The sequence below is a fragment of the Psammomys obesus genome, unplaced genomic scaffold (genome assembly GCF_907164565.1).
Source record: "Psammomys obesus unplaced genomic scaffold, mPsaObe1.curated_primary_1811, whole genome shotgun sequence".
Lineage (NCBI taxonomy): Eukaryota > Metazoa > Chordata > Mammalia > Rodentia > Muridae > Psammomys > Psammomys obesus.
In genome coordinates, this window is record NW_026596134.1 from 4,479,279 (window position 1) to 4,492,313 (window position 13,035).

Here is a 13,035-nt window from a genome sequence, read left to right on the forward strand (position 1 = left end):
GGGTTGTGGGTCCATGCAGAGAGAGCGGCATTAGAATGGCTGGTGAGGGACTTGGTAGTGGCTGTTGGAGGTGTCTTATAAAAGGGCATCGAGCCTCTTGTGGACTGGGACTGGACATGGAGGGGCCAATTAACCATCTCTGCTTGTTGGTAGAGATGGTGATGAAAGGCTGGTATGCTCTGATTAGGGTGTCTGGGCCCAGCCAGCTTGACCAGTCCCACCAGCCCCCCCTTCCTGGATTCAACCCTGCCTCTCCCTCTCCTGCTAGTATAACATAAGTGGCCATCCCAGGACGAAACAGCCCTGGAAATAGCTCAGATGTCTGCCACTCTTGCCATTTACCTGCCCGCTGGCCTGCACAGAAAGATCATGACCTCCTCTGCCCACTGGTGGCTCTTGGGGGGGGGGGCTTACATCCCAACAGCTAACTTAATCCCACTTGTCACCTTCACAGGCCACCCTGCTGGGACTAGTCTCTCCTGGTGGGGCAGGACTCCCTGGACCCAAGCACACTGCTTCCTGGGAGCCTGGGCTGCATGTGGTGGCAAGCGGTACTGCCAGGAGCAGTGGTGCCAGCAGTGCTGGGAAGCCGAAAGGGCATCATCTGCCTTAGAGAAGGGCCGCATCCAGCCTGGAGGAAAGGGAGCTGTTCCCTGCACGGCTCGCTCCTGCGGGATGGGCCGGTCCTTGCTGAGTGAAGGCTGGCATCACATTCGAGGCCCCAGCTCAGGCTGCATGGTTTATGGTCAGCATCGGCCTCAGTCTGCCCTTTGCTCCCTTCAGGTTCAGGGTGCTGCTCTCACTGTCCTTTCCCCAGGAAGTGCGCTCCACTGTCTAGTCAGAGAACGACTCATGTACCTGTTTCTACAGGGATTGGGGTTGTGCTTTAACTTCTGTCTCTGCTCTTCGGGCCGCTTTGTCCCACTGGGAACCTGTACCGCAGTTTCAAATGTTGGAGCAAGCCATGGACTTGTAAATAGGTGAATGTAAAAGCCATGGCATAACAGTTTCTTCCCTCCCTCCCTCCCTCCCTCCCTCCCTCCCTTCCTTCCTTCCTTCCTTCTTCCCTTCCTCCCTAGGGCAGCTATATTGTCCCACAAGGAGGCCCTCCCCACCCATAGCTGTGTCCACTTGCCTCACATCTCCTGCTCAGAGGGCTGAACCTTAAGGCCTGGGCAGTGGCCAGCCCTGCCCTGGTCCCATCCCTCTGCAAGGATTGGATCTACCTTCCTCCGTGCAAACCTCTAGGTGTGTCTGCACTTGCTCTGAGCTTTCTTGGCCCTGGGCTGTCTGTCATGTTCGTTCCTGTGGATTCCCGTCCCTGCTCTTACCTGACTGCCAGCTACCTGAGGAATGGGGTCACAGAACCTCAGAGGCCTCATCCACATCTCTATCACCTGCCACGACTGAGCTGTGCATAAGCCTGGGAAGCCCCAGCTGCTCCCCACTCATTCTCCTAGGCCCAGCAGGGGAGGCTGGTCCTCACCCAGACTCAGGAAGGGCTGTCAGGCATGAGCCACCACGCTGTGGCTGCGGGACTGGGTTCGGGCATCTCAAGGAAGGAAACAATGAGAGCGGGATAGTCGCCCTCACTCCTCAGCCTGGAGGCTCTGATTTGTGGAATTTCATGATTCTGTCATGAAATCATATCCAGCTGAAACCCCCAGCTCCTCACAAAGCACAGAAATTGCCCACTGGGGAAAAGCAGGAGTGAGGGGCACTCTCAGCAATATTGTATTGTAAGGTGATGTGTCCTTGGGGTTTGAGTGGGAGGCCAGAGAGTCTCCCCTGACCCTTCCCATGTCTTCCCCTCCCCCTTCCCTCCCCCACAGCCTCTATTTAACTCCGAAATAGCTTTAATTAAAAATGTGCCAGGGTGTTCACAGGCTAAATTACTGTAGTGCAGTTCATATTTTCTTTCTCATGTTGGCTTTAAAATTTCATCAACACAGCTGCTTCCTCCGAGATGATTCATCCCAGGGCCCCATTCGCATCATTTTTCCCACAGATTCTCTATGCCCAGCCAGATCCCTGGGTGACGCTGGGGCCTTCTGTTAGCCCCCTGCTGGGCTGATAAATGAAGCCTCCAGTAGCCGGCAGCCTCACAAAAGAGCAAGGAAGCCAGAGGCCCTGGTGGGTGTTCGCTCACTGAGGCCAGGGGGCCCGCGGGGTGGCTGGGGTGGCTGGGGTGGCTGCAGATGTGGCTGTGGCTGTTGGGGTGAAGCACCCTAGCCCTTCCCTATCCCAAAACCTTCATGCTCTCCCACACAGTGCCAGGTACCACGGGGCTGCTAAATGCAGCGCACGATCTGTTTATGCCAGGCACATGTAGAGAACTCGAAGCCTGAATCGGGGGAGAACTTCCGGCCATGGACGTCCTTTTAATTCCACACAAAAGGGCCCTTATTGGGGAGAAATGTACAGGCAACCAAACTTATTCTTTGCCCAAGAGGCTGGGCGTGGAACGTCAGGGTGTGAACAGGGTTGGCTTGTCCCGAGGCACTGCGCCCGCGCCCCGCATTCTTTTCCATCTTTGACCTAATTTCTCTAATGAGGACACGAGGCACCTTGGATGAGCGCCCACCCTGATGATCTTGCTTTAACTTGCTCACCTTTGTGAAGACCCCTACCTCCAAAGGGATCGAATCCTAAGGTTGGGTTTGGGGGAGGGGTTGGGACTTAACTGCATGACTCGGGTGGCGGTTTGGCATACATATGCCATTAGCCTTGTGTGCACCGTCAGAAACTGGGTTGGGGGACAGGTCTGAGTTTAAGCCATTTCTGTCCCCTTGTTAACCTGTGGCTTCAGGCAAAATGCTCTGTCTTCTGCGCCTTAGAGTCAGAGGTGTTGGTGATGTCAGCAGAAGGGCAGGGCAGCCACGTGGCCAGATGAGGGTCCAGGCGTTCTGCTCTTTGCCTCAGCAGTGAAGGCTTAGGGAGCATCTACTGAGAGTCACATGCTGAGCACAACCTAGAGGAGGCTCACTACTGCCACCTATCTGCTGGAGGATACTGGGCAAGTCGGTTTACCCTCTCTCCGCCTCAGCGTCCTTATCTGTAAAACAAGACCACCAGTAACACCTGACATATACCTCACTCACAGAGTCAAAGAGCAGTTGTGAAAAACTGCGATGTGGGCTGGCTGGAAGCGAGGGCCATGTTGGGAGCCACTCTCTAGCCCCCGAGAGCCCCTGCCTAACTGCAGGGAGTGTATAGCAAGCAGAGGCCTAGGGAGCTCGCAAGTTGTTCAGACTTAGCATCCAGCATGGGATTTCCATGCTTTTAAGTCTACATCCCTCTGATGTCTCCCCTCCTGGCCTCTCTCTCTCTCTCTCCCTATCCCCCCTCTTTCTCCCTCCCTCTCCCTTCCTCCTCCTCCTTCTCTCTCTCTCTCTCTCTCTCTCTCTCTCTCTCTCTCTCTCATATCTCAGCGAACCAATAGGGAACCTGGAAGGGTGTGATAATCCCTATGGTAGAGGGGATCTGGATATCCTGTGGGTGAGCCACTCTGTCACAGGCCTCATGGCTTGGTGGTCCCTCCCCAGGTTTGACAGTGGGATATGGAGTATGAGATTGCCTGGGGTCGGGGGGGGGGGTTGCAGGGAGGTGTTGCCAGCTGGGCAGAAGTGGCCTTACTACCTGATGTGAATACTAATGAAAAGAAGTCTGGGGGGTGGACAGCCGAAGCAGCTGCCCCTTTGTTCTTAATGGCCTGGCAATGAGTTAAAATTAAAGAGAAAGAAAACAGATTCAGTTGGCATCACTGGGTGTCTCCTACTGGCTGAGGCCTTGGAGGTGTCCCTAGGCCCTTCAGTAGGCTGCCTTCCCTAGGAGGGTATTCAAGCTTCGGGCTTGGGCCCTGTGCTCATTTCACCCTTGTCTTAAACATGGAAAGGCCTTTTAGGATCCTCCATCCTGGCCCCGAGTATGGTAAAACTACCCAGGCCCAGCTGATGCGCCATGGCTTTGGCCAGTCCACATCCAAGGAAAGGGCCTAGGCAGATGGCATAGGCTGGCAGGGTGATACTGTTTTCTTTCCTTTCAGCTGCCCCGCCCCTATGGCCGCCAGAGAAGCCGGCTGCAGGTAGAGCTGCTGGGGAAGAGGGTGTTTGCAGTGGCTCTGAGGGGCAGGGGGCCGCTAAGTGCAGTGTGCTGTGTCTGCTGTGTCTCCTCTGCACATTCATCCCTTCCTGGGAGCTGACTATCTCCAGAATGTACCAGTCCTGCCTTTAGATTCCTTTTGGGAACCGCCCCTTCTGAGCTGTCATTAACTCCTGCTTTGCAGTGTTAGAAGCGCTGGTATTCCTTGGCCAGCCTTTCTCACTGTCCTACCACTGGATGTCCCGAAGCAGGAGCCTGTGCGCTGGTGGGAATATCATATCTTTCTCCCAGCAACCCCACCCCCTCCACCCCTGGCCCTTCTTCTGAAACCACCCCAGCACCCCAGCTCTGCGGCAGGACCCTTGCCTTACAGGGCTGGCGCAGGCGACACCAGTGAATGGTGGAGCCACGGCCTGGTCTGTGCAGCTGTGGCTCCCAGGAGGGAAAGGTCAAGTTCATGGGGCCAAATCTCAGCCCCTGGGTTCTCATTGTTGGATGTTTGGAAACCTCTTTGGCTTGTACTCACCACACAGTTGTGACAACCAGAGACACCTTAGACATCTCCAGACGTCCCCAGGGGCAGAGTACACCAGTCGAGAAACACTGGTCAACAGCAATATGACCTGGGCCTGGGGCTGAGGCTGCCTGCCCATGCCCAGCCAAGGTCACTATGAAGTGCCCAGGCTCTGGGTCAGCTGACTGCTGCAGTGGTGTATCAGACCCACCAAATCTTCCTTCTCTGCTCTATGTGGTGTAAATGGACTGGTTGGTGCAGTGCATGGCTAGAAGTGTCTCTAGGCCCCGGCAGAGCTGGTACTCTTTGGAGACTTCTGCTCCTGTCTTCCTCTTCTGTGCAATTCCACCCGATACAAGTGACCACTTGGATTCTTGTGAGCTTTGCTCTGGATTTGGCCACTGAGCCCGGGGTCAGTCTGGCCCTGGCCTCCCCTGGAAGAGCAGCTTCCTAGAGACCTGTGTCCTGCCTGCCTGCAGTCCTTCCCTCTGCTGCCTGCCGTCCTCCCCCTGCCACCTGCAGCCCTCCCCCTGCTGATGCAGCCCTTCCCCTGCCGACCTAGTCCTCCATCCGCCCTGGAGTCCTCCCCTGATGCCTGCAGTCCTCCCCCTGCTGCCTGCAGCCCTCCACTTGCCACCTGAAGTCCTCCCTCTGTCGCCTGCAGCCCTCCTCCTCCTTCCAGCCTCGCCAGTGAGATGGTGAGCTGTTTGTTTCTGGGCGGAGTGACGCTTTCAGGCTGCTGAGGCTCCAAGTAACCCAGACCATTAATTACGCTCTGGTGACCCATCAGCCCTTCCTCCTATGGCCAAGGATGATAGATGAAGGTCATTAGACCTGGGAGGAGGAGACAGGAAAGGTGGCAACTTGTGACCGAGCTTCCTGACCCCCCCTAACCTGGAGACCCAGGGTAGGTCTCACTATCATGTCCTGTGCATATCCACGGCAGGAGCAGTGGCCAGAGGCCTGCCTGCATCCATGAGGCATGCTGTCATGCCTTGCACCCCGGTATGTTCTCTGCAAATGCCTTGTGATATAGAGAGCTGCTTAGGGATGGCATGGCACGTTTTGGGGAATGAAATTCTCCAGGAGCAAGGAGACGTGAAACATGCCCCCTTCAGCACAGCCCAGGACATGGTCCCTGGCTCACACAGCCTCTGGCCACCCACCTTCCCCAGCAAAGGAATCTCAGGTGGGCAGGCCACGGGGTTGGCAGCCTCCTCCAGTACCCTGCCTCTGACAGTGCTTGGCAGGGTTTCTCCAGCCTGAGACTCCCCCACCACCGAAGGCTCCATGTGCAGAAGTTCTTGGGAATAGGAAGGCAGTGGAATCTGGCAGTTTGGAGGCCCAGCTGGGTCCGGTGCCATAGCCAGAGGTCACATGGCGAGTCTGCACTAGGCACTGAGTGGGTGCTGTTAGGTGTTGGCCTTGGGTAGAAGCCTGAGCAAAGGGACCCCGAAGCCTCCTGGTTCGCCTCACTCCTAGTTCAGAATCCCTATGCTGCCTCTCATAAGCCTTAGGAGTAGGCAAAAGGGGTTCAAAGCCCTTGTATGCTCAGACAAGAGGGAGGAATGCGGGGCTATCTACCACAACTGCAGGGCCCTGGGAGTCTTGTTCCGGCCTGGAGCAGGCTGAGGGAGACCCAACCTCCCCCTAGGATGTCAGGGCAGGCAGACTTCCCGCAAGGCCGCCTGCTCAGCCAGGACACATGCCCGCACCTCAAGGGGTCTGCAGCTCCTGCCCTCCCTTCCGAGATGAAGACAGGCATTTTGTTCTGCCCAGGGGTCTAGGCGGCAGCTAGCAGTGTTTTTAATTTGGATTTAAGTGCAGCAGTGGTTACTCATTTGATGCGTCATTAGTCACATTGCCCCTTAATGAGAGATTATGTGTGATTTCCCCTGCCTGGTTCTGTGGCTTGCTAATAAAGTCCCGTGTACATGCAAATATTTATAGATGCTCACCCAAAGTAGGGGTGGGGAGTTGCATGCTGCTAATTGGAACCCTCCACCCCACCCAAGGAAATTACTTAGGAAGCCGTGAAGGGGTGGGAGTGTGTGGGGAGCAGGCCTTCCGTACTATGGTGCTTTTTGTCAGTCCTTGGCTGCTCGGGAGCCTGTCTGTTTGAGGGCCAGAGAAGCTGTGGGAAGGGAGGCCCAGCCCAAACATAATCCTCTGTGTGGGTGAGGACAGGACAGGACAGCACAGCAGAGCACAGGACGGGCCCTGCCTTCCTGGTCCAGGGCTGGCGGGAACGAGCCCAGGCTACAGTCTGTTGCCACTCCCAATTCCGAGGCCAAATGGGATGTCACTGTGCGTTCTCTGCTGGGCTGGTAATCTGCCTCTGGTGTCTTTATTTTGTCCACCAGTCACAGCAAGGTGGCAGGGATGTCTCCATGTCCCCACAGAGCAGCATTGGTGGGCAATGTCCCATGAGGCCTCGTGGGTTTGTTTATGTGTGGACATTAAGAGCTCATTGGCATTTAGAAGGTGCTGTTTGCTGGAGAGTGTGTTGTCTCAGAGAGCTGACTGTGGTTTAGTTTAGGGTTTTGAGTCAAGTTTGGGTTACCCCTCAGGGAGAAATGATGGTGTGGAAAAGGTCACTCATGGGAGGGTTAAGGAGGACTAGGTACAGTTGGGGACAGTCTCTTCTTGAGACCTGGTCATAGGGCGCTCTGCTAGTCTGGTCCTGCGTCTGGGAGGACTGGTTTTCTGTGGCCTTTAACGCTTTGAGTGCCCTACACCTTACACAAGGCCACGGGACAGGGTACCACAGTCCCACCTGACTGCGAAGGCCGTTCACAAGGTCTCTTGGGAGATCTCTTTGCAGATGCTGCTTTCTGGGGCCATGCCTAGGTGTAAGAGCCATGTGGTGCCCCAGGAGGCCTCTGGGTACACCACGTGAGTTTGGGTCATTCTCAAGACTGAGGAAACGGCCCCCTACCCCCTGCCCCTCTGTGGCTGCTCCCTGGCCTTTGAACAAACAGCCCAACAGACCCCGGTACACCCTGCTGTCCTGTTGGCAGACCTCTCTGGCTGGACTCTGGGATCTCCAGGTTGGGGGTGGTGGAGTGGTGGGGAGTGTCTATCCCAGCCTTTTGTCTGGCGGTGTGCGCACCTCTGTCTTTTGTCTGAGATTTCACTGTCTCCATCTGAAGATGGCTGAGGCCAGCAGCTCTGGCAGTGGGGTGGCGGGAGGTCTGAGACATGGGGGCGAGGGCCCATGACTAGCAGGAGGCCGGCAGTGGAATGTGGGGGTCCCTCCCAGGGTGGACGAGGGGGCCTGCTGGGAGGGAGGAGGAACCTCCTCCTATACAGGGCTGGTGCACAGCTCCCCCCTCCTGCCAGCCAGCCTGGCCTCCTCCGTTTCTGGATTGTTTGGGGAACTCAGCAGCCTGCTGATTTATAGGCATTCCTCTGCAGTTTTTATCTACCTCATGGCTTCTTCCTTTCCTTTGAAGTCCATGGTGGCCTAGACAGGAAGGCTGTCTTCTGTGGGGCTGGGCCTGGAAGGTGGACAGTCTGGACCATGCCTTGTCCACCCGAGGCCAGCTTATGTGTGTGCCCATCCTTCCTCCTTATTCCCACTGCCTTTCCAGGCACTGGCTTGCACTGGTTCTTGTGGATTCAGAACCCCAGGCATGCCTTGGGGGGTTTTCTCTCTGATGGCACGGGCAGCCTGTGAACTATGAACACACCAGGAGGGTGTGCAGACCAGTTGCTGTGCAGAGGGTGACATGCTCATTAAGAACAGTGCCTGGGGGGCTGGAGAGATGGCTCGGAGGTTAGGAGCACACCAATGCACATTAAAAAAAAAAAAAAAAAACAACAACCCAAAACAACACCAAAAAAACCAAAACCTAAAATAACAAACAAACAAACAAAAAAGAACAGTGCCCAAGCTAGGGCAAGGCCTTTGCATGAGAGGTCTTGACTGCTCAGCCATCCCTGGTTCTGACTCTGTCTTCTCCCCTAAAGCAGGCAGGCTCCGGAGAGTTTAGGACCTTGCGGAAAGGCTTCTCCCCATACCATTCCGAATCCCAGCTCGCATCCCTGCCGCCCTCCTACCAGGAAGTCCTGCAGAACGTAAGTGTCCCCACCAAAGGTCCCCGGTGTCCCTGATCCAGAACCATCAGAATCCTTGCTCTGAGCTCCAGAGGAGACAGACAAGAGCTGAGACAGGCTGCTTACAGCCCAGGGCATGTGGGTGGTCTATGGTTAAGCCGAGACTCTGGGCTCTTGCCTGAAGCCCCCAATGTATCTAGGGAAGTTGTGGGCAAAAGCCAGGGCTTGGACTGCCAGCCTAAAGTGTCCTTCCTTGCTCTCTACTCTCCTACATCCTTGGAGCCTCATGGGGACCCAGTGAGGAGGTGAGAAGTGAAGCCTTGCTAGACATTTCAGGGCAGTGTCTGAAGACCATGGCCAGGCTCAACACTGTATTCTGCAGTTTGGGAGTCTATAGCGGAGAGAGGAAGCCTGCTGGCCCCAGATTTAGACTTTGGAGCTGAGGGTTAATGGGTTCTGTGCTGGGACCACCACAGGCCTCCAGGGTCATCTGCCACCTGCTCACCAGGCCCCCAACCTGCCTTGGATGGGAAGCTGCTTGGAGCCAGCTCTCAGGAAGTGACCATCCATATCCGGGTCACACTCTGTGGGCAGGCATGTCTGTTACCCCTGTGTGACTAGAGAGAGGGCTGTGGGGTGCCGTGCAGTTGCCATTCTTACCCGCTCCGTGGGGCAGTGAGGGCCCTTGCCATGGGCTTATAGGGGCATCCTCGTGGGAGTCCCCGGCCACACACTTCACACCCGTGTGCTAGGCTCTTCCAGTATTGGCATCTGGAGGGACTGGCAACCGTCCTTTGGTGTTTCTTTTCCAAAGCCTGGCTTCTCCACCTTCTCCACCTGCTGACACAGCACAGGCAGCCAAGCCCACCGACTGCAGATAATCCAAATATTTACCCAGGAGCCCCGTGGCTGGATGATGCTCTAATTGCTTCATGACGAAGGGCTCACAGAGCCAAGTGATGCCACCCGGGGCCTGGTTCCTCAGGTTTTCCTTCCCTCCTAAGAGGGCTTTCCTCCATTTTGGTGGTGTAGAAGACTGAAAACAGCCCACTGGATGTGGTGGACTGAAGGCTTTCAAATCACCTGCATCCGTCAAGAGAGAGGTCAGCCTGCCAGGTGCCAACCCACTTTTCACAGCCTCCAGGGGACACTCCCCCTCCCCAGGCTCCAGCAGTGCTGACAGAGGCTAGTGGACTGAGGGGAAGGTTCTGGAAGGCTTCATGGTGGAGGCCATGGGAGAGGATCATTGCCTCATCCCACAAGAGGGGCTATCACCCTGCTTTGAGCCTTGTCGGGCTGCAGTGGATTTCAGGGCCTCATGGGCAAGGGTATAGTGGTGCCCAGATGGTCCTGGAGGTCAGGGGTCAGTGTGGTGCATAATCTCTGTTCCGTGAGGGTTATGAATTGAAGACTTTAACCATCTGTTAAATAGGGCATCAAGGTCAAATGCTGGAAGACCCCAGATAAAAATGGTTGGGTATGTGTGCCCCTCCCTTCCCTGCTGTCACCTAGGTAGGGGGGGTTTCCTGACAGGAGCATTAAGGCTTGGAAAGGCACCTTGGGAAAAGCTGGTCTCTACATTTTTCATACCAACTCCGGGGTGGCAGAGACCTGAGTGCTGGGCTCAGACTTATGTATACCAGCTGAGCACTGTCCTCATCTGTGAGGTGGGTTTGCTTTATCACTTGGGATTGATCTTTCCAGTGTAGGTGCAGGACCCTCAGTGGGTCCAAGGGATGTTAACCCCAACACATTAGTCATGTTGAGCAATGGCCATTGTCCTTTCAGACCCCCAGGCCCTGCCCTGCCTGATACCTGCTGCTTGAGTGGTCTGAGCCAGGGGTGGGGGAGGTGTGCTGCACAGCAACCTGTCCATTTGCCCCCTGCATTTCTTCTGTGGTTGATTCCTGGAGGAGCCCACAGCAGTCAGTTAGAAACTGGTACAGATGAGGAAGTAGGCCAGTTGCAGCAGGGTGAACTGGGGATAGGGTCTTCCCCAGGACAGGGTGGCAGTACCCACAGGGAGGGGTGTGGGCACCCCAGGACGAGCTGCTAGGACCAGACCCTTTATTCATTTGGCTGGCACCCTCTGCTGGACAGTGGGGGAAGTGTGGCCTCTGCTCAAGTCCAACCTAGCTTGGGCTGCAGCCCTCGGGGTTCCCACCCCATCCACTCCCTCCCTGTCCCCATTTGGTTTTCTATTTACCACCCAGACAGCCTGGGTTAGAGTCAGAAACACACCTCCTGAGCGTACTCCAGCGTTTTGCATGCTTCCGGAGACACAGACCCTTTCTCTTATCCAAGGGAGGAAACTGAGGCTCAGCGCAGCTTTCCCAGATCCCAAGCCCTGCCGGGGCGGAGCCCCCATGCCTGTGCTGGCACTTGTTGGTGAAAACAGGAGCAGATCAGCCTGTGAGGCCCCAGGGAGCACCCATGCCAGAGAGAAATAGTGGCCAGAGAGAAATAGGCTTGGTGGACAGGCTGTGGGCCTGAGGGCAATCATAGACCCCTGCTAGGCTTGCATGGTGGCTTAGCAGAATGGCCACGGCTGGACAGGGTTCAGCACTCAGGACCCAGCTTCTCTGATTGCTGGGAGGAGCCTCCAGGGTCCATGTATTGCAGGGGGAGAAGCTCTGTGTTGAGGCTGGTCCCCAGGTGCCAGCCATCTCACGCTCTGGCTTCGGTGTACTCCCCTTCCCACTCATTCCCGGTGCACTTCTTGGTGTGTTCTTACTGCCCCGTGGTCCATGAGTATAGCCCAAGCCGAAGCCGTGGTCGCCTTGCTTATGGTCACCAGGAGGGATGGAAGCTGGGGGGAGGCTGGGTCAAGTGCGCTTACCCAGCTGCTGGTGGACCGGGTCCCCTCCTGGCCCAGCCTAGTCTATCTTCTACTCTTACCCTTGGATGTGTGGCCAGTGGCTGATTGACCACCCTGGTGACCAGGACTGGCCGAAGGGCAAGGGGTGGGAGCGGGACTTAGGGTGCGTTGGCTGGGCTTTGGACTCGGACAGGGGCCATTTGACTCTCTGCCTCTCCCAAGATGCCCACGCCTCACCTGAAAAACAACATACATGGTCTTCTATGCACCCCCTTTCGCCCTCCACCCCCACCCTTCGGCACTCTTTGCTCTGCAAGCACTACAGAAGCGGTGGCATGGCCAGGAATCACGGGGACCAGCCAGGCAGAGCTCAGCTTCTAGGATGCCCAGCTCCCCACCCCCACCCTCTTTCTCCTCCTGTCTGGATGTTGGCTCCATGTAACCCAAGCCAGTGTTCATCTAGTGACAGGCCGGGGGCTCACTCATGCCATTTCTTTCCACAGGGCCCAGCCTGCCCCGTACCCGAGCTGCCCTCACCCCCTTCCACCATCTACAGTTCTGCAGGGCAGAAGCCCGAGGCCGTTGTACATGCCATGAAGGTAAAACATGCCATTTGCCCGTCCTTTGCACACAGTGGGACCATGGGATCATGGGACCTTGGTCCCCGTACATGCTGTCTCCAAGTTCAGGGCACTTGAGCAAGGGGGTTGGAGACTGTGCCTCTGTGGGTGGCTGTGGGTGCACGGTTGCCCAGAGCACCGTGGAGCCTGTGCCGGGTGTGGTCACGAGTGTACCGGTTGTCTGCTCAGCCTGAGGTGTTGCAGCTGAGGAAACTGACCTGGGATAGGAGGGCAAGTGTGCCCCTAAAGGCCAGAGAGAGGCCCCAGTTGGGAGTGAGGCTAGAACTAAAGATCCAGGCTAGCCTTGTGCCTCCAGGTGCAAGCAGGGCATCTAGAGTGGGTTTGCATACCGGAGCACAGGTCCTGCCCCAGGCCCACAGTTCATCACCCACCCAAGCGCATGGCTGCCCAGTTGTAATAGGAACTGGCTGTGACTGCCATGTCCCAGATGGCTGTCATGTCCTTTGGTGGCTCCCAGAGCAAGTCCACCTAAAGCCCTTGCCCAGTCTCCCTAGTTCCTCAGTGGCTCTTTGCTGGCCTTCACCCAACCCCCTTTTCTCCAGGTTCTGGAAGTACACGAGAACCTTGACCGGCAGCTTCAAGACAGCTGTGAGGAGGACCTGAGTGAGAAAGAGAAGGCCATAGTTCGAGAGATGTGCAACGTGAGGCGCTTGCTGGGGACTGGGGCTGGGGATTGGGGACTGGGGCTGGGGACTGGGGACTGGGATCTGGGGTCTGGGGCTGGGGCCTGGGGACTGGGATCTGGGGTCTGGGGTCTGGGGTCTGGGTCTGGGTCTGGGTCTTGGTCTGGGAGTGTGGCTACTTGTTTCTCTTTCATTCCTCAATGGCTGGTGGAGGATGACCGGCTCTGACAATCATGGCTCATTACTACCTGCTATGCCTTCCCCTTCGGAGTGGCCCCT

General features: G+C 56.4%; 1 protein-coding gene across 3 annotated transcripts in view; it reads left to right on the forward strand.

Annotated features, from left to right (window-relative positions):
* Nucleotides 1-13,035, forward strand: part of Ccdc85c (coiled-coil domain containing 85C) — a 65,049-nt gene that overhangs the window by 48,709 nt on the left and 3,305 nt on the right. Inside the window, exons 3-6 of one of the 3 annotated variants that reach the window (XM_055592850.1) lie at nt 4,046-4,084; nt 8,588-8,695; nt 11,996-12,091; nt 12,676-12,774. In XM_055592850.1, coding sequence (XP_055448825.1) covers nt 4,046-4,084; nt 8,588-8,695; nt 11,996-12,091; nt 12,676-12,774 — 342 coding nt within the window. The remainder of the gene's footprint in view (nt 1-4,045; nt 4,085-8,587; nt 8,696-11,995; nt 12,092-12,675; nt 12,775-13,035) is intronic. The other 2 variants (XM_055592851.1, XM_055592852.1) reach the window with 2 other exon arrangements.